Consider the following 24,275-nt stretch of genomic DNA (forward strand, 5'->3'; position numbering starts at 1 on the left):
TGTCTAGAAAATAAGGACCATGCAAGCAATTGGATGTTTGATTAAACTTTGAGTACCAGCTCTCTTCTTCCCCTCCTAATCACACACCAGTTAGATCCAGAGGAAGATGCACCTCCCTGTTCCCCATAAAGACACTAACCCAGATGATATCACTAAAACAGCAAAGGAAAGGCAAACAGGACATTAGTAGTCTCTATTATAAAAAGATATTTCAAGCTCCCAGTGAGCAGGGTTTGAAGAAGTAAGCTTCATTTAGATGACTGTGGGCTCCTTGAACAGTATTCTCCAAAGTTTGTCACACATAGTGCAAGCTCCTTTTAAAATAAATTATCTTATTAATTAAAACTTTTTCTCAAGAAAGCTTTCAACAGCCCTGCAGTAATGTCTAACACTTACGCATATCATTGGCAGACTTCTGCTGTTGCTGCAGGTAAGAGATGAAAGATTCTTCTTTGCAACCTGCTTTGTCAATCCACAGATGACTAGAAGGCTAGAAGGGTGAAGTGGTAAAGAGGATCACCTCCAGTGGAATGGTGTAGCTGAGGGTCCCCAACTCCAATCCCACCAATGGCAGGAAAGGAAGAACAAAAAGTAAGAGTATGGATACAAGCTGTAGGTACTGGTATCTCAGAACTGGTGTACTTCTGATTTACTTAATCAGAAGTGGTGTACTTCTGATTAAATAGGAACAAAAATTAAATCTTGTCCTTCAAAAGAGTGGCTATATTAAGCATATTACTTTTCAGTAATTTGTCATGTATGAATCATACACAGTATCTTTGTGGTATTATATAGACACACAGAGACAATTCATCATCTTTACAACACACAACCTGTAACCCTTGGACTCCTTGCAGAACACAGGTAGTGCTGTAATCACATGAACTGGATGCCCTTGCTTTGTGGTGTTCCCTTCTGCACGTATGCCAGGAAGCACAAGAGGCTATCTAGCAAGATAAAGGGCATTTTCATATTGTATTTCTCACACAGGCTGATGGAAGAGTTGACAGCAGTTTGTGAAGATGGTGCAACCCCCTTTCTTCCCAAATCCTTCCTGTGAACTCTGACCTCTTGCATACAATTTTCCAGTGAGAATGCTGCATTACATATTCAGTTCAGTAACAAATAAGCAATTATTTCTTTTTATTTTTTGTCAGGAAATGGGAAGAGCAAATTGTTTATGCCAGAGAAACATTTGTGTTTCACATCACCTAAGGAACTGTAAATTCTGTTCCTCAATGAGGTATCTGTTAGTGTAAATTGCTATTGTAGCTTGGACCTCTGAAATACCACCACAGAACATCCCACATTCATGCTAAGGACCTACTAAGAATTAGTATACAAGACTGCAGCAGATAAAAGGTGAGCTAGAGCTTAATTAATCCTCGAGATGAGAGATCAAACACATTAAACAAGCCTCCTAATTATGTGTGGGGTAAAAAGTCCTGTTTTAGGGGAAGAATGTGGAAACCAAAGAATGAGACAAGGGATGGAACAGATTAGCACAAATAATAATTTATTATATAAATAATGGACTTCAAGCTGTACAAGATTCTCTTATTCCTGCTACAGTTCATCTATCCCCTTCCTTACACTCCATATTAGAAGTGCTGAATATTTTCTATCTATATGCTAGTTGTCTCAGAGTACTTTCTGGACTGAGGGCTTTTCCATTACATTAACAGGGACTCAGCCTATGTCTCAGATACATCACCTGGATGCAAGTTCACAATACAACTTCATGAAACATTTGACTGCAAATTTGAAAAAAAAGAAACAACAACAAAACAAACAAACAAGCAAACAAAACCCCAACATTTAAATCCCGCCACCAAACAAGCTCATCAGTTTCTCAGATTAAAAGTAAATGTGATTCCATATTCCTGAGTGGTCACAAGCGGTGGGTGAGGGAAGAGGACTTAACGTAGTTCAGAAATCCACTGTGGTTAAATTTGCTATCTATTTTGTTAATGTTCCCCCACATATTCCCCCCCAGTTCTGAACCATTTGATTTTAGCTATCTGCCTATAAAACAGGGAACAGGGCACAGTTTCACCCTAATGAAATACATTATTAAATAATTTTTACCTAACCCATTCAGATATTACACCTATAGTTGTCAGACTTCTGATTCACTGTTATATTTGTGACCTGAAGTCAGGCAAGTTGAACTACTCAGTATTTTGAAAAACATGTAAAAGTAGAAAAGAAAGTACCCAACTCAAATGTGTTATATTTACATACATTAAAAAAAAACAAACTTATTTATGCATCTTTAAAAATACAAGGCACATTGTATAAAAATCAAATAACTATTCATCAAAATGTTGTTAAAAAGCCTCATGTAAGATCATATACCAGCAAGCATTAAGTAACAGTGGATAATCTCAACTAAAATTTTATCTCAGTGCTATCCTATCAGTTTGTCAACTTGATAGGATAATCTTACAGACTTCTGCCATGTTACTATTTACAGCAAGGTAACTTGGAAAATAATATAAAATTATATTAAAGATAATAAGCAGTCTATACCAAGATGGTGAAATGGATTCTCTTTTCCTTCTCAGTTTCAAATTAAGCAGGTACAGAGCAAAGTCCTACATATGTAATCTGTTCAGCTGTTTAATACATTACAGTTAAAGCCAAACAAAACAGATTTCTCTGTTAATTAAATATACTGACAACACTACGCAACATTCCAGTGACATTTTGTTTCTTAACAACTTTGATACTGAACAAAAATGTCCCCAACCACAACTCACTTTCAGGTCAGCAGCATTTTTGCAAAGCATCTGAAATGTCATTATGATTTTTTTTTCCCAATCTCATGGGACCTTATCTGCTTACTGTTTCTACACAGGGTAAGCAGCTGTCAGTTCTCAAATCCAGGCTTCAATGCAATTAAACAGCAGAGATGTTTTCTTTAGACTCTTGTAAAAAATAACTCTCTTGTCACTTACATCCTTTCAGCAGTAGCAATAAAAGTTCACTTTCCAAGGATTAAACTCAGTAGGTTGATTTAGTGGTCCCATTTGAGTTTGAAGAGTAAGAATTTGATTTCTTAGGGTATCTTCCTGATGAGAGAGACACCTGCATTCTCCGTGTAGTTCTCACACTTCGGCAGATAAGAGCATTTTTAAGGTTGTCTCTGAAGTCTTTTGAAATATAGTAATAGATGAACGGATCAATACAACTGTTCAAAGTAGAAAGACACAGTGCAGTTATGTAGGACACATACAGATAGCTCTGATTGTAGGTTTTGAGGAGCAAATAGTGCACAACAAGCAGCACGTTGCTAGGTGTAAAACAGATGAGATACATTGACAGGACAACAATTATGAGTTTGATGGCTCTTTTTCTTTTCTTCCCAGTGCTTACATCTGAGATGGAAGCATTCAGAGTCTTAATCATCAATATGTAAGCAACAGCAGTGAGGACAGCTGGGATTAAGAAAAGTCCAATTGCAAGCGAGAGGAAATAACTGAACATATCATGAGCCAAAACATTTTCAGGCAACACATCATGGCAGGTAGTAATGTTAAGATTTGAAATATATCTTGTCTGATTAACAAGATATAATGGGATGGTACCCAACAAAATCAGTATCCAGATAGCAAGGGAGATGCCCAAGGCAATTTCAGATTTCTTTCTCGACTGCAGTATGGGGTTTACTACAACCCAATACCGTTGCACACTGAGACATGTCATAAAGAGGATGGAGCAGTACATATTTCCATAGAAAAATCCAACAAGTACTTTGCAAAGACTTTCACCAAAGAGCCAATTATTGCCATTTACATGGTATGCAATTTTCAGTGGGAACCACACAACAAACAGAAGGTCTGCCAATGCCAAGTTAACCATATAAATCACAGCAGGATGTTTCTTCGTTGTTCGGAAAAAAAAGACCCAGAGGGCCACGGCATTGCTTGGCAAACCAATGATAAAGACAATGATATAGACAACGGGAAGAAAAACTGTAGTCAGCTTTCCTGTGAGGACTTTTGCTGCAAATTCATCCACGCCGTATATCTCTGAAGAGCCATTATTTGTACTTGGAACTTGCTGGCCAGCAAAACTTCTTCCTTTTGAACTGCTGGCTCTGCTACTCTCTAAAATAACAATTAGGGGGAAAAAAGTTGCTGTTATCCAAGTACAGACTTTTTGTCCTTTACAAAAAATAAACTAGATATCATGATTGACTCTGAAGAATTAAAGAGGGTCTCATCAACAAAAAATTAAGAATGATTTTCAAACACGTCAGTTTTTCTTCCCTTTACTACCCAAAAGCCAATTATATCTCCATTCAATGATTCTATTAGCAACCAAAATGATCTTCCAAATCACTAATCACACTAAAAATACTTTGTTAAAATAGCTGTGAGGTGCTCTTAGCACACAGTCACAATAGAGATTTGTTTCAGGGCACCATTATCCATTCAGATGGTAGTGCCAGATTACCCAGTTGCTGGGTATTGCTGTAAAACTGCAGTAGAAGTTTCCTTAGTTTAGATAAACTGAAAAAAACCTCAGGAAACTCCTGAAAATCAGGAATGCAGTAAAAGAAGAGTATGCTGCCCTCAGACAAGTAGAACTGAAACTCAGAATGTAATGCCAAAAGCTGCACACAAATCACCTTCAGGGACAGAAAGATGTGTTACATCTGAACTTAAAGTTGAGCAAACTTTGTGCATGACGATGCAACAGGGCCCATTATCTGTTATCTCCTTCCAATTCATGGGCAAGATGGTCAGATAATCTCTGCAGCTTCTACTCAAAGTGTTAGATGGTAGAGCTGACTGCTACGGTTGCTTCACAAAACCAACTTCAGACAGCCATTACTCCAATTTTGCTCTGCTCCTCTGGACACCACAGGAACTTAAGACCTGTATGGGTGAGCCAGCCATTCCTGACTGCTCTTTCTGACAGACTTCAGCTGGCCCAGTTCTGAATCTCTCCAAGCCCAACACAGTCCTCCCACACTAAAAGGTTAAATTGCAAAGGTAGATACTGTCCATGAACTTGTATGTTCCTTAAAGTCAGACATCCACCGAGCTAAACTGTATGGAAATTGCCTGTCTGTGGGAGAATTATTTTTAACCTTATCTATACTTGTGGATTATTTTAGCCACATAAAAAAAAAAAACTGGAGCATAAAGGAGAGTCTTCTTGAGTAAGCAGGTTTTGTACAACAAGCCATGAACAGTGTCAAAGGATGGTCCCTTTGTTATTCTGCTCACCAAAAAGCCCTGAAGTATTAGTGTATACATAACAGCTGTAATAAAATCGATTGACGGATATGTTAACCACAGACAGGCCTTAGTATTGCAAGAGTGGTAGAATAAAGGTTTGGTTTATTCCATTTTTGATGCATAGTCAAGCTAAATGGGTGATTTCGGAGCTGCCTTGCTTTTTTAGTAATTTTAAGTAGTTTGAGCCTCAAAAAAGTTCTGACTGCAGATACTGGGAAACTTTTGTAAGCCCGATCAGGACCCATATAGGGAGACAGTTCAGGGCCCTCTTTGCATTTAACATTCTTTCACCAAGCAACCAATCCTTTGTTAAGGTATGTGCATTTTCTACACCCTTTTCTTACTTTTTCCCGCACTTGCAGTTTTCCATAACAATTGGGCCTTTTCCAAGCCGAGTTTCACTCTGCCTGCCTCACAGAATGCAGTTGACTTGCTAATCTGCCCAAGGGAAATGCTTCCTTGGCATCGCAAGGAAAAAAGTACTCTCCTCCCACAACAGACTGTCTCAACACCTTTCCCATTTGTCCAGAAGTTATAACCCACTGCATATCAACACGAAGGATTATGCTTACCCTGCAGACAAAAAGCGAGAGCAGCACAGAGCATCCAAATTAACAAGCTTAGGTCATGGCAGTAATACCCACACAGGATAAAGGCTAAGATTACCGTGGTTCTTGGATCTGCAGCCCGGATTCATCACAACCCCATAATGGCATTAGCTTGTTTGAAAACAGCCACAACAAGCCTCGGGCTTACAGTGTATCTCCCTTGGTTTGGATGGAATCATTCTGCTAGCTCATTCTGCCTCCCTGCTCCAGAAGATAAATCACCCAATTAAAACTCTTAGGCGTAGTACCTCTCTTCCCTGTCCGCCCAGGTCAGGCAACAAGGCTAATTTCGAAACTCGGCTCTGAACAACTAAGTTTGCAGTTACCTAGATCTATTCGTTGAGAAAACAGGACCTGCCATAAAGCTTGGCTTCAGTATTTACACAACCTTTACGCATATACTTTTATTATGTAAATAAGCACAGGATGAAAAAATACAGAAAAACACAGTGCAAAGTAGTCCGTAAGTACAGCAATGAGGTTTACTCTAAAAGGCAGTGAAACGTGAACTTTAAGATATTGAAACATGATCCTTTTTTTCCTTCCCAAACACCATTTATGTTCAATTATGTTCATTTATACTCAGCAATGTAAACTAACATAGATACGAATTAAGATTTTTTTTAAAAGCCTAACTTTTAAGAGCTGGGGGAAAAAAAAATAGAACACGGTCTCCAAGGGCTTTTTATGTTTAGGGACAGCTTTCAGGCAGCTTGCTAGCCGAGAACCAGGTGACATACAGCACCAATGTGGGTGAAGCCAAGCCACTTGTGCCAGGTCACCTGCGGTCCTGCCGCCCTTCCCGCCCGCTCCGTCCTCCCAAGTCCGCGGGCGGCGGGAAGCCAAGCCCGACTGCTTTTGCCCGTTGACCTGCTTCCCCAGCCCAGCGAGAAGGCCGGGGCGCCCTCCCCACGGCTCCCAGCAGCTCCACAGACACCGGCCCCCGTTTTCTAGACCTCTTCGGCTCCGGGAGAACCCCGCCCGGCTCGCTCCAGACTCCCCGCGCTTCAGAAACATGCCCTCCGGCGCGGCCCAGCCCAGCCCCGCGCCTCGCCCGCCGAGAACCCAGCCGTAGCCCGCGCACCGCTCCCTTCTAAGCCGCCACCGCCGGTGCCCGACCAGCAGCCGAGGGGCACCGAGCAATCAACGCGGCACCCACGGAGCCCTCAGAGCTCGGCCATCCGCAGCTGACCCCACCAAGCCGAGCTTTAGCACCCGTCAGCGGCAGCTCGCACTCGTTCTCCTCTCACCTGAGGGAGTGGCGGCTGCCAGCGCACCGAGCAGCAGAACAACCAGGCACAACCCGCAGCGTCCAGCCATCCTTCTGTCGCGCTCCGGCCACTGCAGCCTCCCCAGCACGCCGGACCAGTTTCACCTGATACCTAAGTTAGGAGGGGATGGAGGGCGCGGTCTCGCTGGTTCCAGCCTGGCGACAGGCGGGCCCGAGCCAGGCCACATCCCCTATCCCCAAAGAACTGTGGGGCTGCCCCTAAAATGGCGGGGTGATCCGCTCCCGTGGGACCGCTGCCCGCCGCAAAATGGCGGGGGCAATGCTTTAACCCGTTCCCCGTGAGGGGGCGGCTGGTGTCGCGGCTCGCCTCACGGCCTACACCTTTGCTCCGTAGCTGAGCAGGTGCTGCGGCTCCCGGCCCTTCTTGCCTACTTCCCTCCTTTTCTCCCTGGCTGGTCCGCCCTAGTGGTTCTTGACTGCGGCAGGTGCTCTGTTACCGGAGGGGTATGCGGAGGTGGTCGTGGTCCCGGCCGGGCTGCTGCTGGAGCGGAGAGGGCTCGTTCTGGGACACAAGGGCTAGGAGCAAGCTGGCCAGGGAGCAGGGTAGAAGGACGTTTGGTGGCACAGCGTTACTCCTGCTGACTTATAACGTTCTGTGTTGTGCAGGTTTCCTCCTCCATTACACCGTCATATGCAGACACGCCGGAAAACGTATGACAGCTGCTTAAGCCAGATGTGTTTGTGGTACCATGGTGTGACCCAGCGTAAGAAAGGTGTGTTTTCACTTGGAGTACACCAACTTTGTTTTGTAAGTAAGGATTTCAGGAACAAGATGAAGCATGATACAATGCCAGCAGTGTTTTCCACAAATTTCGGAATTTTTTTATGTTTGTAAAATCAAGCACACAACTGATCAAATTCTAAAATTAAAGCTACATATTCAACCCTGGTTTGCACTTTTAGGCCAGTTCTCCATTTACATCAGTAATGCTTCCTCTACCTCAGTCTGCAAAATGCTTGGTGTTCAGCTGGTGATAAAATTGTTGCTTCTTTTCCCCCTCTTCCCTGTTTTTGAATGAATATATTATGAATATACTAGGTTGTTCTGAAGAGAAAATTGTACATTTGTGGGCTTTCTGTTATGGTTCTTAAATACGGCTGTGAGTTGAGATCTGCATTGTTCCCATTTTACAGGTGGGAAACGGAATACAGAGAGATCCACTTGAAATTTAGGGTGTCTGAGGCAACATAAGAGACCTCTCGTTTTGGAGCCATTTTTATAAGTTACTCCATACTTGAAGCATGGTTCCAATTTGTCATCCACCCAGCTAAGACTGTTTGTAGCTTTCTCATACTAGTTTCAGCTAAGCACTGAGAAAAGTGGTGTCCCATAGCCTGTCCCTCCAGGCCCCCTCTATTTCTTTCTGCCTCACTTGCAGTGCTCTTATGTTTACTTTACCATTACAAACTGCTTCATGGGTACTTAATCTCCTGCTCCTAATGACCTTGTCCAGTGAGTTGTAGTCTTTTCATCTGGCTTTTTATCTAATCTCCCTTTCAAACAGGCATATACACATGTGCTGGCTACTGGTCTCTACAGTGTTTTTCCTCTCAGATCTCTAGTATTAAGGTGTGGTCAGTCCTTCTCTCATTCAGTTCCACTATAGCTCTGCTCTTCTGCCAGTGCTCAGTTTCAGTTTTCATTGTTGTTGTTTGTTTTTTTTTTTCCTCTAAATCCAGTCTGTCTTTTTGTCTACTTTGCATTCAAAGGAGAAACCTCCTTCCCTCTTTTGCTTGAATCCAGCAACAGTGAAAGGGACTGAGAATGCACAGAAAAAGGAATCACTGCTGTCACTAAACAAATTCTTTTGTAGTTGGCCCATGACAGATCAGAGCTGCAACTGGAGAAGTCCTGTGGCTGTGTGTAGAAACAAGTGTCACTGCAGCTGCATCTTCTGAAAATGCAGCTCTGGACTTAGCCTCTTTGAGTGTAAAGAAACCACGTTAACAGAGGTTTGTAGTTTGCCTGGGTTTCATAGGGATGTCAGAAACATGTAGTTGAGGTGAAGATTATCTCCCTACAGTATCTTATAAGCAATTAATTATATTCCCAAGCATTTAAACGGGGACCTTATAAGGGAGTGTCATGCAACTTAATTCAATAAACCTGTGTTACAAGAGAGACCTTATTGGGGCCTTTCAGTGCTTAAAGTGGACTTATGAGAAAGATGGGCAGAGACTTTTTATCAGGGCTTTTAGCCAAAGGACAAGGTATAACATTTGATTTAAAAAGAGGGTAGATTTAGATAAGATAGAAGGAAGAAATTCTTTACTTAGGGGGTGGTGAGTCACTAGGGCAGGATGCCCAGAGATGCTGTGAGTGCCCATGCCTGGAAGTATTCGAGGTCAGGTTAGACGGGACTTTGAGCAATCTGACCTAGTGGAAGATGTCCCTGCCCATAGAATGGAGTTGGAAATGGATGATCTTGGAAGGTCATTTCCAACACAAACTGCTCTATGACTCTGTAATGATCTAAAGAACTAATGGTCTTTGGCACTTGTAAGCTGTTATTCCTGGTACTCCATCTATACCTTACTATAACATGGCTTTTGTTCTGTTTTTGTTCTATTTACTTTTATTGAGAAGTTGGTGTTCCTAGCTAACATTTTCAGCAGGGATAATATCTGTTAGGAAGATTCCTCATTTGTAGGTTATAAGTGAGTTCTGCCTCATGAGTTAACAAATAGAAGGTAGAAATGCTCTTGCCACTGTTCAAATCATGGGACCTCTGTACAGAGCAATCTCAAGACTTTATAATTTTTAGTTACCTTTATTGAAGACAAGTGATTTGTCAAACCTGTTTACAGTTCTAGTGTGCCATTTATCAAACACTTTGGAAAGAAAATGTAACAATTTGTAAATAAACACAAAAATAGGTTCTTGTTGGCATTTATTATTGGAAAATAATTGCAATAAGTCCAGCTGCCACAGAAAGAATAAATACATGACTATAAATGCTTATTAAACCTTAGTTCTCCATTACATTGGGTGATTTAGCCTGTCCCCATGGTAGCCATCTGACATCTTAGAAACAGCAAGAGTACCTGGGTACTAAGTTACAGCAAGGCCCTGCTTTTGCAGTGCAGCACCAGGTCTCTGAATGTAATAATCCTTTTTGATACCTCGTTTCAGCACAGTAAGGGCCTCTATCTTTCCTCCTTGTATTTTACGTTCAGAAAAGCCCCTGTGCCATCTTAAGCAGTCTCTTTAGCTTGTTTCCCTGTGCCTTTGGAAAGATCTCTGTGTCACCTGCTCAGTCCTTGTTGGCCTTGCTGGCAGGCTCATTAGGTACTAGGTAATGGTTATCACTAATGTTTTTGCTGTTCTATGTGTGTCCAGCAAGCATCCTAGGCAATGAGGGATTATGGTCAGCAGCTGTATATTTTTCTGTTTCTCTGGTAGTAGAGATCCATTTCATTTCCCACTGTGTTTAGGAAGTCACTTCCATTCCCTCTCTTACCTCATCTACCCCAAGATTATTGCAGGTTTTGGAAATTCTGGCCATGGTAAATATGTGCTTTATGAGCATGTTGTGCTAATGCACTATTATGTCAATAGTTGGGATGCTAGTATGGGTGGCATATTCAGTCATGGCACTTTGGAGTCACTGTGCTGGCGGAAGGGATAGGTAGCGTAAGTTGTTTAAGGTGGTCCCTTAATGGTTTTTGGATGTCACCCTGATTTTTCTGACATTCTGTCAGCAGTGCCCTGTGTTTTCTCCTGGTGTTTGCTCCTGATGTTTAGCCTTTAACTTTTCCTGTATTTTCACTTTTGTCAAAAGCAAGGAGATCCAGAACTTGGGCTGGAGGTATGACAGAGAGAAGTGGCAAAAGGTCTGGAACAAAATGTTAGGTATGTGCACTGCCTGTGGGGTAGAAACACATGGCTCAAACCTGACTTCACAGTGACATGGAAGTACAGCTGTGACCTCTGTTCACCATGACCTTGCAGCAATAGAGGACATGCAAATTTAGCAAAATGGCTTGAACCAAGCAGAATATAGAGCAGAGATTCTGCACTTTTAGTGACAGTTGCTTAACCCATGATACATCTGTCTTCAAGTGTGCCTACGGCTACATGAATAAAAGCATGTTAGAGTGCCAAAGTCAAGCAATTGAAAATTAGGAAATGCTGTAATTTGATCTTCTTTTGCAATCTTAATTAAGTGTGCTTAATGTATATGCATTTTGAAAGGGGTTTAGTTGTGGCATCATACCCAGTTTTTCTGTGGTGCACTGCGTGGAGTGTGCTCGTAAATATACAGATAATCTTGTGCTTGCACTTCTGTTTACATGTATAGAAATACTCAAGATACTATCATTTAGCTACTACTGACTTCTTATCCTGGTGCTGGTGTAAAATGAGGAAGTACTCTCTCTGCATAGATAGGAATATAGAGAAAGGGATATGCAGATTGCTTGCAAATCATCAGTGAAACCACTACCTTAGGCTTTGTGTCTTTCTGATGTATGTTAGCACTGTTCTGTTTCCTGTGCTGAGGAAATTGAACAATGGATCATCATTAAACTAGGATAAAAATATGTAGCTCATCAAAATGAAACATTGTTACGTATTGGCATGTTTGTTAGAGTGGGTGTGCCCTTTGTAATAGCCAGGTAGCCTTCAGAGCAAACTATCTGCAAGCAGATAATAATCTTGCATCAAAACATGGGGTTTAAAATAAGGTCAGCAAAAACCCTGGAAACAGGGTTATTAAAGAGCTGTTATGCTTAGATATGCATAACATATCTGTTTGCAGTAGAAATATAGCGGAGAAGGTTGTGGTGGAAAATTAATCACAGTATTGGTTGTGATGAACTGGATAAGGATTTTCCACATCTTTCTCTTTCAGAATTGTGTCTCACATAGGACGTTCATTGATGATTTATCACAGAGATAACTCTGTATTAACACTATGGGACTGTCGAAACACCAAATAACTTTTAGGAACAGATCTTTATTAGGTAACCATTAAAAGTGGTAACTGAAAATGTTGAAAGTGTTCTGGAACATCTTAAAAGCCCATGACATTTCTCAGATAATTTTTACTCTTGGTATTCCTTTCAGTAATATAATTAAACCACACAGTTTTAAGGAGTGATTTAACTTAAATTTTACAACAAACCCATTTTGATGCCAGGAAAAGGTTTTAAAGTCTGATAGGTATACTGAAATGTTAATCCTAGGCAATGAAAAGACGTAAATGGGTTTTTCTTCTGGAGATTAATTAAATTAATATTGGGACACATTGATCAAACTGAGGACAGAATTCTTTTTCATTTTCCCCTCTCATTTCAGTTAAACTACTGTTTGTATGGACTGTTTTGTGAAACTGTTTTGAAGGGATTTGAAAGTTATTTTCAGTATGGGTGTATAACACTTCTTGTCTAATGTTTCTATATTTACACTGGAAGAAATATATGGTGGAGTGTATAAATTACAATTCCACTTAAGGGAATATGAATCATTACAGTGAATCATAAATGCAGTGGGAGTTGAGAGTATTGTCTTGCATCAAAAAGGGTTGTTGTCTGTAATGTATGTGAGGAAGTCCTTCATTTAGCATCAGTGTTATTTGTTGGAGGCTGTTTTTAATTCAGTCAGTATCTTAAGAAAGCTGGACAAAGTTCAGAGAAATTGTGAGCAGTTGGAACAATCCAGAGAATGTTGAGGCAATTAGTTTTGTTTGGTCTAAAGAAGCTTGTGGAGAGACATGATGACATACTTAAAGTATGTCTAAGGCTGCAGCATATTTTCTGTGTACACTGAGTAGGCTGAAATGTAAGCAAAATTAGATAATAGGGGAAAGGTTGTTACAACTGGCAGTAGTTTTATTGACCTCTTACTTTCTAGGGATTCAGTAGGACCTTCATCACTGAAGTTTTAAAGTGATTTATACAAACATAAATGATGTAGGTATGTATAGTTCATCTTGGCAGAAGTAGGTGATGCTCTGAGTGACTCTTCCAGTCCATCTGTTGACTCAACAACAATGTTCCTAGCAGAACAAAATCCCCAATCCTTTATTACACAGACCTCAGCATCTTAGTCTTGTCTGGGATCTGAATACAGTAAGATTGGACATAATATTGTTATGTTGTGAATCAGCCTTAGTGTTTTCATACTGGTGTAGCTCTGTTCAAAAACAAGTGCTACTGAAATGCTATCTACACCCTGTGGTATCTGGTTCTAGCTAGGAAGAGTTCGAATCCCTAGGTAATGATCATCACTAAGCAGTCATGGCTCAGGCAACAGCAGAGTCTCCTGCTGAGATCCATCATGGTTTTGCCTCTGGGGAGAGGAGCTGTCGTGGTTTAAACCAAGTCCCCCAACTCCCGGAGAGTTAGGAAGGAAAATCCAAAGAATGTAGCCCCCACGGATTGAGATAAGAACGGTTTAATAGCTAAGGCATAACACAATACTAATGATACAGCCAATAACAAGCGAAAAGAATACAACACCCCACCAGCCACCGACCCATAACTCACTCCACCCTGCCCGGCCGAGCACTGAGTGCTCCTTCCTCCATTTTCCTCTCGAGCTCCCCCCCCTCCTCTCTCTCCCAGTTGCATCCTGGGCATCACGTGCTATGGTATGGAATACCTCATTGCCTAGCCTGGGTCAGGTGTCCTGTCTTTCCTTCCTCCCGGCCTCCCCTCCTCCACCTGGCTGGAGCACGCGCTCAGAAAAGGCCCTGAACAAAAACACCCTCAAAACATGCTCACTATCAAGCAACTGTTCCCAGCCCAGAAGTCAAAACACAGCACTGCACCAGCTACAAGAAGGAGAAAAAATGACTGCCATGGCTGAACCCATGACAGGAGCTTATTCAAGCCCCTCTGCATTTTTGCTTCTCCATTACCCAGAAGATAGACATTTTCCAGCTAAAGAGAGGAGTAGAAGCCCAGAGGGAAAAGCATCCAGGTGGGGCACTGGGGAAGAAAAACCTGAAAGCAACTAGGTTTCAGAGTTGCAGTAGTGCTCTGGGAAACCCCAAGGGATTTGTACCCAATTTGAAGAGCTAGACAAAAGATGTTGAAAAATACCAGTCACAAACCACAAGTTTGGTGGACACCAGGGAGAACTGTTTTTTGTGAGTCTCTAAGGATTGGCTCTTTTGCCTGTGGTGAGCTACTCCAGGTAGGGAGAGCACCATACAGGCAAACTGGAATATGACACAGTTTCCTGGTTTTATTATGATTCCTTTTCTGCCTTCTGGGAATATATCTCAGGGTATTAGCAATCTGTAGTGAGAGCAACCCACAGTAGAAATAACCTACAGATACGCTAATGCAGTTACTAGCCTGATTATTAGCTTCCCTCCTTTCTGTCCTTACTCATTTGCATTATTTCTCCTGCTGCTGCCAGCCTGCAGAATGGGATTGCCTACCTCATCTTTCACCAGCCTTTCCATGTTTCCTAGTTTAGTAGAAGCATGCTTATTTTTCTAGTGTTGTCATGCTACCGCACAGTTAACTACTTCTTATACCCAGAACACTCTCAGAAGAGGATTTTCTTTTCCGTCTAGCTCACCTCTAGAAGATGCCTATGGAAATGGAATCCACAAATCAAGGAACAAAGCAATGATTGGTGAGTGGGGACCTGGAAATACTTTGTTTTCTTTCTCCCTCAAGATCCCTTAATTTGTTGAGGTGTTACCGGAATTACAAGATACAGTGCAGTGTTTAAGTAAATCCATTGCTAATCTATAGAAGAGAAATGTATGTGGAGATGCAGAGATGGGTGGAAAAAGTTTTGTGAAAGGAAGAACAATCTTCCTCACAATATTCTCATGAAAAGTTGAAGCTGCAGGCTTGCTCTAACCGAACAGTAGTTGATAAAAGGCAGGTAGTGCTATCACATATGCAGAACTGCTGAAGTGAACAGGCAATATAGAATTTGATCCGTGATTTGGCCAATGCATTCTGCCTTAGTTGCAGAATGTGCTGGTTTCAGTTACTTCCAGTTTACTGACATTAAGTAAACATCTTGGTGTAGATAAGGCCAGGGACAGCTGCAGGGATGAATGAATTCTGGCTGAGAATTGTTGATGGCTCCCAGAGAACGTAGGATTTGCCCAAGCAGTAATGCCATTCTCCGTTGTGAATGGATGCCAAGAATCAGTGTCCAAGAAGTTATTTAATGGCAACAGTGAGGTCCTGTCTATGTGATTAAACTCTTGCTAATGCTTTGATGTGTCTAACCAGTGTCTTTTTAGATTCCAGATGATGTTTTGAAAAGCCAAAATGGAAATAACTTCTGAGATAAGGGTCATGGGATACTGATCCAAAAAAAGCCAGAATTTTAACAGGATCAGTTCCTGTCTAGTTGATGGCATGCCTGTGTGGATGTAAAAGAGGGAGCATTTCAGAGACATGCACAAAAGTCCAAGGACACTTTAGTGGGTTGGGCAGTTCATGTGGCAGCAGTCCTGGCTTATGACATTTAAATAGCACATGTCATTATAGTTCAGAAAGCAGCATGACAAGTAGAGGGAATTACTGTTTTGGCTTTGCCTGATTTGGCAGAGACTAATATCTTTCTTGTTTTATGACGATAGCTTAAAATGAAGTTAAGCAATGAACACATAATGGCTCTTAAAAGCTAGATTGAATGGGATTTAAGTCAACTTCTACAGCTGGGAATAATAGACAATATGGCTATCCAGTGACATGAACAATTTAGGTTCTGAGGAAGTCCAACAATATTTTGGCACATGATAGAATTGAATAACTTCTGTGGGATAGTATTGAATAACTTCTGTAGGAGACCTGACTAAGCAGCTGAGAACACTTCAGCCTGTCTGTTCATGTCCTTCACTATACAACTAGGGGCCGGGACCATCCTCTCTAATACTGGAAGCCAGGTTCAAACATAAAAGCTTTACACAAAGAGCACCAAGTAGGTAGGAGACCTGTGGAGCAACTTGTCAAAGGATGCTGGGGATACACGATTTTTACATAAGTTCTCAGGAAGACTGGGCAACACTTGGAAGACAGGTGCATTGAGGATTACTAAAGAAACAACACGTAGCTGACTTGGGAATTTCCCTAAGCCGAATGTAGTATAGGAGTGAGTGTGTAACTGGGGAAATACCATTTGTGTTTGTCCTCCTCTTTTCTGTGCATGTACTTAACGGTCACAGCTGTGGCTGGTATCCAGGGCAGTGTGCCTTCCTTTGAATAGTGCAGTCATTTGCCTTTGTTCTTAGGCTTTTCTGAGATGTAGGTTAAACCTGAGTTAGCCAGTTTGTTAGTTGCTAACATGTCCATACTAGCTAGCTCTGTGCTCTCCAGGGAAAACAACTGTCACCTCTGCAGGACCCGTGGGCTCAACTGGGTGAGCACAGCTGAATCCCTCACAGCACGCTGCAGTAAAGATCACAGTTCAAGAGAGGTGCTGGCATGTCTTCACCTGCCTTTGCAGAACTCCCTCCATCATAATTTATCTGAGAAAGGATAGGGTCTGTCCATGCTACCTTGTGAGACACCTCACTACTGGTTTGAGGACAGATACTGTTAGTTGCAGCTTGGAGACAGGGAGTTGGAAAAGCTGAAGGAGAAAACATAGCTGTGCTATAAACTGGGCATTTCCTCACTCACTAGCATGGAAAGGATGTGTCTGGTGTTGAGCATATATGGTCTTTTTGTAGTTTCAGTGTCACCCCTCTGTCTAGACCTACCACATGGTCTTTTACTTTAGTTCAAGTGGTTTTGCAGATTGCTTTTTGGGGTATTCCTGCTATCATTGTCATTGAGATGGAGGGAGCTTGCTTTTGTCATGCTTAGGGATTATTTGTTAAAAAGAATAGAGATTGGAACAATTTGTGTAATTATTTTCATCAGCAGGACTGTGGTCTGTCTAGAGCAGAGCCCGGAGTCCACAAAAAATTAATCTACTGGAAAAAGTATGCCAGTTAGCCAGGACTCCAGAAAATTATTTGGAAATTCCCCATGCTAAGAAAGGATGTGAGGAGGAAATCCACCCAGCTGTGCTGAGTCACATGCTTTCCACACAGTCATCCTGTCTGTTCTCACAGTGTTTCTTCAGTGTGGGAGAATCCAGGATCCAGCTTTGTCCCCTCTCAGCATCTCAGCCTACTTTCTCAGCTGTCTGTAAAATCAGGGGAAAACCACAAACACCTTATCAGATTCAATGCTGTTATTTGGCCCAAAATCGAGAACTACCACACTATCAAAAGAAGCTAGCATTATGACCAAAACCAATTTTCTTATTCCATCATTACATTTTGAGGAGGGAGTTCTATTTTTGTAAAATAATCATTTGTGATTGAATCCTTTAATTTGCAGTTGGATTGTTGAATTTCTGTTTGAGTTTAATGAACAACGTAGCTATAATTATTCACATTTAGAAAAATATTTTTTCTTCTACTTAGTTGAAACTTGTCAAACATTTGAACTCTAGGTATATAACAGTGTTGTATGATCTAGGTACTGAGTATGAAAATGCTTAGTGCACATTTAGATAAGATCAAAACTGTTAGGATTTGCAAATTATTTGCTACATGTTCGCAGAAGCCACTTTCATCATTAAAAATGTGAAAGGGAAAGATTGTTAGATGATGGGAAGGACAGAAAAAGGTGCTTCCCTCTGCCTTGCTGCAAGGCCATGTAAGAACTGCAGTGCATTCTCCAGCTGCCACATTGTCCCTGCTCCTACCTGGGGTTCCTTTAGGTGTGGGAGGGGAAAGTGATTCCACAGAGTACTGCATCTCAGCAGACTTCCCTGATCTGCTGAGCACAGCATGGCAGTATAGGAGCCCACCACAAATGTGAGTTTATTGCTGCAAGGCACAGGATCAGGAAATCTTTCATTTTCCCCTCTCTCTGCTTTAAACCATTCAGTGTCTTTCGCAAATTCACATGGTGGAAACAGGATTTGGATTGTTAATCAGACCCTCTTGTGAGGAGCAAGCAGTTAATCCTTCAGAAGGGGTGCAATATTTTCTTCTTGACAGTTGTACTTACTCCAGTTATGTTGGATTGCACCAGTCCCAGGCAATTTTCAAGCCTGTGTTCACCAGGTGACTACTCCCAAGACGCTTTACCCCAAGCCACAAGCATTAACAATGCTCAGTAAGAGTCAGATCTCCCAGGCAGTGGTGTGCTTAGCAGCAGCCAGTGTCTGTTATGGAGGCTTCAGGTCCCTGTTCCTGTTGAGGTTCAGTCCTGGTGTCTGCTGCTGTAAGTCTGAGCTTCCACAGACATAGCTCCTCCTAGGACCCTGTCTCTGCTGTGTTTGAGGCAACTAAGCTCATAATTCTCTTGCTGAGTATAGAGCTGTTTACCTCTTTGTCTCTCCTGCTCCCAACATCCCAACTGAGCATTGCTCTAGCAGGGCGAAGATCTCTGCCAGTATGCTGGGAGCTCAAGGGAGCTCCCTCAAGCTTGGTTATGAGCTCACACCCACCAGCTTTCTTTGCTAAGTCTAAGTAAATCCTTCAGCACTACAGTTAATGATTTTACATTTAAACAATGTAATCTTGCCTCTTTATAGTCTTCTAGCAATAAAGCAATGTCTTTTTTGCAAAACAGTGTAAAAGGCTGAAGTGCAAGAGCAGCAGTACTTGCATTTCAAGAGCATAAAAATGCTGCATGGTTGTTAGAGGAACTCAATGTATTAGCTCTCATTGCTGGGTTTGATGGCAAATTAACAAGAAGTGTGAGTGGAGAATTAAGAAAGTCAAAATGTTCCACAAATGTTTTCTCTGGGGAAGCTATTATTTCCAGAGTTGCTAAGGTTAATTCCCCATATTTAATTCAACATATCACTTGACTATGACAGCTTCAGTGCTAGCCTTATTGCTGTGCATTTTCTGTGAAAATGAAGCACAGTGCTTTTCTACCTACTTTACTGCAGTACTGGAGATTTGAAAAATGAAAAAAAAAAGAAAATGTTGGATTTTATTCTCCCCACTATGTTTAGGTTTGTTTACGCTTTGGCAGAAAAGCTGGTTGGTCTGGTTTGTCTAGGATGGAGTCATTCCTGTATTACCTTTCCTGGTGAAAGATTTTTTTTCTTTTTTTTTTCTTTTTTTTTTTTTTAATAGTGTGTACATAATGAACTACACAAGAAAATAATTGAAATATGATTAAATTACCTCTACTTATAAATTACATTTATAATATGTAATTAAATACTGAGTACAGGTCACGGGAGACTACAGTGAAGTCCTGTATGAAGATTTGAAGGATTTATGAAAGGTAGTTGGGTGGTTCAGGGTGAAGAGATGCTCCAGAGAGCTAAAACTTGTGGTATCTGGCACCTGATACCCTGCAATGAGTGTAGCCTTGTTCCTGCCAGCATCCCATGCTGGGCAGCACAGCAGGAGGTAGCCCCAGTGAGTTCAGACATGAGGTCTGGTAACCACTTGGATGAACAGGAGTCACGGGCTGTCCCTGCTGAAGGAAACCATCTTTGGCCTTACTGGGAGTTTTCTGTATCCTCTTGTCAGGAAGGGAGGTCAGCAGATTTAGGTGATTGGAGCTGGGGGAGAGCATGTCCTACTGTCTTTGCTCTGTTAAAACATGACACAAGAGTAAATGCCTTGGCTGCCACCAAAAAAACCCAGCAGTAAAACACCTATGCTTTGGAGCAGGCACAGAGCTAGGGATCTCGGTACCGAAGGGCTCAGGAAAAACTGCTAAGGGGAAGGGTGCAGCCTGCCCCTTGCCTAGGAGACACCAGGTGTCAAACCCAGAAAATCCTGTTTCTGCTTTGCCACTGGATGTCACAAAACAAAGTTTGTCCTTGCTCTCAAACTTCCTTCTCCCCCCAAAAAAATCTACAGAGAAAGAGAAGTCAGACGAGCAGTGCTGTATTTTACCCATTACCTTAAGGCTTACAAAGATCTAGAATTGAAGTGTAAAGTAGGTTGTAGCTCATACATCTTCTTAAAAGAGTTCTTACCTCCAAGTTAAAAGATACTGTAGTGCTTAAACATTTACATTTCCCCCTAATTAAACTATGCTACTTTGCTTAGAGCATTTAGGTGTGTTCATTGGCACACTGGCTGCTTACATCCTGTTTATTAACAGTAACCTGGCAGCATGCAACCTAACACCACAGAATCCTAAAAAGTGTGAAATAAAACCATGAAGGAACAGTCTCTGTATTGCTTTTCACATTACCGGTGCCTACAATGAAATGAACAACTAACATGCAGCAAAACTTCACAAAATTTTCGGGTTCATCCCCAAGAGCAATAAATTCACTTATTGTATCACTGACTTGGTAACATAATGGCAAACATGACATCCCCACACAGGACCTATCTTTTGTATAGTGCTTGGTTGTGGACATGTAAAAGGATGCTTGCCTTTCATTTTATTTTGACAGTTTATGGCATTTTAACTATGTTATTATGTATTTCCCCCCTTTTTAAGCCACTCTCTTTAGTTCCCAAAACACTACCACATACCAGGCCATGGGAAAAAAAAATCACTTCTGTTGAAAACTAGAGTGTAGTAACAGTGTGTCTGTGGTCAGCTTTAGCAAAGCTTTAGCAAAGGTGTTGACAGTCCCCACCCAGGTTCATACTGCCTTGCAAGTAATAAGCAGCAGCTTTTAGTTTACTGTCTGTAGCTTGCGCCATTATAATATGGAGAAATGGAATGTTTAAAGGATTTTTATTTCTTTGGGGAAAGTCAGGACTTTCTTACTTTAAACAACAGTTGGATTCTCTTGTAACTAAATTCAGCATTAACACTTTAAGGAAAAAATGGTAATTGTTATAATCCTCATAATAAAGCCTCTTGAGTGGTAATTATCAGCTCCTCGGGGCAAAGACTGTGTAGTGGTTTACTCAGTAGGTACACTGGTTTTGCTTGAGTTTTGTGTGTGCTATCAAAATATACATTCAGCTCACTTATAAGGAAAACTCAGCCTGAAGTGAAGAAATAAGGAGGAAACCTGGAATGATGCCAGTGTATGCTGATACCAACACTGAGCTGTTGACAAAAGAGCTCTCTGTGCATGGAAGGCAACTGGTATACACATTGCTTCAAATACTTTTCTCTTTAGTTTTCTGTTCCCCACCCATGTGTTCCTGTGTATTCCTGTTACCAGTAAAATGAGTCAGAAGATAGTATGCTGTATTTTCACTTCCATAGGATACAGGATCCCCTCCCCAACAGGTAGTGCTAAAAGAACAGACTTGAGGCCTCTCAATTCACCCAGTAAGCCTGTGCCTTAGTACACTAGCAGTGTCTTCTGATGATTTTCAGCAGTTAAATACAATTAAAATATATATGCCAAAAGACAAGCTAATAGGGAAGAATGACTGACTGGCTAAATAGACAGCTTTGGGTGGAAATCAGGAAAAAAAAATGGAGGTTTTGACATTTGGAAGAAGGGGCAGGCAACTCAGGAGGACTACAAAGATGCCGTGAGGTTATGCAGGACAAAGGCTAACTAGAACTTAATTTGTCTACTCCAGTAAAAGGCAATGAAAAATGTTTCTATAAATGCATTCACACCAAAAGGTGGCCTAATGAGAATCACCATTCTTTACTGGATGCAGGGCAAAATATAGTGACAAAAAATGAGGAAAAGGCTGAGTTACTTAATGCCTTCTTTGTCTCAGTCTTTAATAGTAAGGGCAGTTTCTTCTGGGTAACCAGCCCCCTGAGCTGGAAGACAGAGATGGGGAGGAGAATGGAGCCCCATAATCTGAGGAGAATTGGTTAGCAACCTGCTCCACCACTTAAAAACACACAAGTCTATGAATCAAGAAGGGATCCACACAACAGTACTGAGAAAGCTGGCAGAAGTGCTCACCAAGCCACTTTTCATCATTTATCAGCATTCTCAATTGACTGGAGGTTGGCAAATGTGACACCTATCTACAAGAAGGACCAGAAATAGGATCTGGGGGACTACAGACCTGTCAGTCTGACCTTGGTGCCATCTTGAGTGCCATCATGTGGCATGTACAGGAGCTATCACCACCTGCAAGGATCCTCACACATGATATTTCAACTTTGCTTAGAAATCTGAGCTCCAGATATTTTTCATGTGATACGTGTTCCAAGTGAACTATAATGGAAGATTATGCTTCAAAATTTCTTGCTTTTGTTGTGTGCAGTCTTATTGCTGCAGAATGTAACTCATGGTTTGCTAGAGAAGCCCTGGGTTTAGTCTGTGGGGCTGGATGTCTTTTTCAGTGTTATTACAAAAAATGATCATCTGTTAGGGCTTGTAAGCCATCTGATTTCTGTATTTAAGGAATTAATCCAGGAAATATGTGCTTGATAGTGCTGCTGTCACAGTTACAGCAATGGATTAAAATAAATCTGTGATAAGTGACTAATGCACATACCTGCACAGACATAAACATACACATGCATGCTGCATATGGGGCTGTCAGGGTGGGTTCCCATCTTGCACACATTCCAGAGTGACTTGCTCAATAGCAGCATTTGTTAAGATGGTCCTGTAGCCCTGTGTTCACAGGTCCCAGGCTAGTGGAGAGGCTGTTCGAGTTCACTAAGCTAAGGCTGATCCCATCCTTAGCTCCCTGGTCCCATGCTCCTCACGTAGTTCCTTTCTCCTCTTCACCCGCTGCAAGGTCTGATGCAGGTTGTTCTTGTTAGGAGAGGAGTAAACGTGGGCTGTTTGTACATTGCTCACACAGGAAGAGGAGATGCTGAAGGAAAGCTGGAGGCAGCTAGGTTTTTTTCTTTGGCATTGTGACCAAGACAGGATATTCTTCAGCCAAAGGAAAGTCCTGAATTAGCCTATCAAAGGCCATTCACATGGGCAAAACTATATGCTTTTAGGCAGAAGTTAATTTGCTGTCTCATTAAACTAAGTCCTACTTCACTAGAGATGGCTAAATCTTAATGAAGTATTATAAAACTCAGGAGCTGTGCCTGGCTTGTGGCACAGGTGAGGCTGGCACCTGTCTACTAATGGGAGCTTAAAAATCCTTGCCCTGCATATGCTAGAAGAAGCCCAGACTCTGCCTGGCCCAAGCACCCTGAGGTATGGCTGTTCCTACACTTGGGGCTAGAGACTGGGCAAGCTCCTGAGCTCCACAAAAACGTGAGGCATGGGCTTTCTTGCTGCACACCCTGGACCTTGTATGCTGCTGCATGCACGAGCCCAGAGCCCATGAGTACAGATCTTCATCCATGGGGATGGAGCAAGGTAAAGGCTGCCTTCATCCTGCCTGCTGCTCCTCCTCCTCCTCAGTTTGGATGTGCAACTCTGCTGATAAGAGTGGGGCAGGTGGGTAATTGTAGGGCTGGAGAGTCAGGACAGCCAAACCACAGCTGTAGAGGCACCCACTGCCACGCCAGCTATCCCTAAGGGGCTTGGGGACTGCTTGTCACCAGCACAAGCCTGAGGAGATGATGGGTGGTGAGCTGGGTGCATAAAGTTCTCAACATTGCTGCAAATTGTTTACATGCCCTGCTGAGAAGCATGTCACTAGTTGTTCACAAATAGATTGGCCTTTCTTTAATGGTGTTGAAAATCATGTCAATTAAAGAAAATATAAAATCCCATTTAGATTCCAGTACCACTATCCTGTTACTACAGCTCTCTCCCTTGAACACCTGGCTAAGCACGAAAAAGTTTAGAAGAAGACACTGTTAATATCTTTGTAGAGGTTCCCATATATTTGTAAGAGAACTGTAACCCTGTCTCGGCAATGTTTCTACAGAACTCAGTTTACGCCCAGTGTCAAAAAATAGTACTGAATGAAGAAGTGGCTTCTCCTTGTTGCTGCTCTTTGCTCAGTTTCATTTTTATGTGCTAGTCCAGTAGGAGGGGGTGAGAAAAAGATAAAAACCCAACAGCCCATCTTGTTGTATTAGAGCACAAACAGAAGATACTGTGATTGAGCAAAAATCAAATATTTTTCTCTAAATAGCAACAGCTCTTGATGACTTATTTTCAAGTTAGGAGATACTTTCACTGCTTTAACAGAACGTGTCAGTTCTGTTGTGTACAGAGTCTGCTGTACCACTGATCTTAGTTTAGAAACTAAGATTAAAAAATACAACCCTGGAAAACTATCCAGAATGGTTTAAAGTACCCAAAACATTATCTTTCTAACACACATCCCCCCCCCCCACACACACAGTGTAGCATTTGGA

The 24,275-nt window shown here is 41.9% G+C and overlaps 1 protein-coding gene and 1 long non-coding RNA gene across 2 annotated transcripts in view; one reads left to right on the top strand and one right to left on the bottom strand.

Annotated features, from left to right (window-relative positions):
• Positions 1-1,499: 1,499 nt before the first annotated feature.
• F2RL1 (F2R like trypsin receptor 1) lies at positions 1,500-7,329 on the bottom strand. Its single transcript, XM_005142008.3, has 2 exons — positions 7,111-7,329; positions 1,500-4,112 (listed from the first exon to the last, which is right to left on the bottom strand). Exons 1-2 carry the CDS (start codon positions 7,178-7,180, stop codon positions 3,007-3,009), a joined length of 1,176 nt encoding a protein of 391 aa, XP_005142065.1. The 5' UTR covers positions 7,181-7,329; the 3' UTR covers positions 1,500-3,006.
• Positions 7,330-7,651: 322 nt separating this feature from the next.
• Positions 7,652-24,275, top strand: part of LOC117437954 (uncharacterized) — a 30,146-nt gene continuing 13,522 nt past the window's right edge. Inside the window, exons 1-2 of the long non-coding RNA XR_004550581.1 lie at positions 7,652-7,864; positions 14,681-14,742. This is a non-coding gene — a long non-coding RNA (uncharacterized lncRNA). The remainder of the gene's footprint in view (positions 7,865-14,680; positions 14,743-24,275) is intronic.

This window comes from Melopsittacus undulatus, chromosome Z (assembly GCF_012275295.1).
Source record: "Melopsittacus undulatus isolate bMelUnd1 chromosome Z, bMelUnd1.mat.Z, whole genome shotgun sequence".
NCBI lineage: Eukaryota > Metazoa > Chordata > Aves > Psittaciformes > Psittaculidae > Melopsittacus > Melopsittacus undulatus.

Bases quoted from the DNA above. Each gene is read 5' to 3' on its own strand.
- F2RL1 (XM_005142008.3), bottom strand. From the start codon at position 7,180: ATGGCTGGACGCTGCGGGTTGTGCCTGGTTGTTCTGCTGCTCGGTGCG. The intron at 4,113-7,110 runs GTGAGAGGAGAA...TTGTTATTTTAG, and splicing joins GGCAGCCGCCACTCCCTCAG to AGAGTAGCAGAGCCAGCAGT.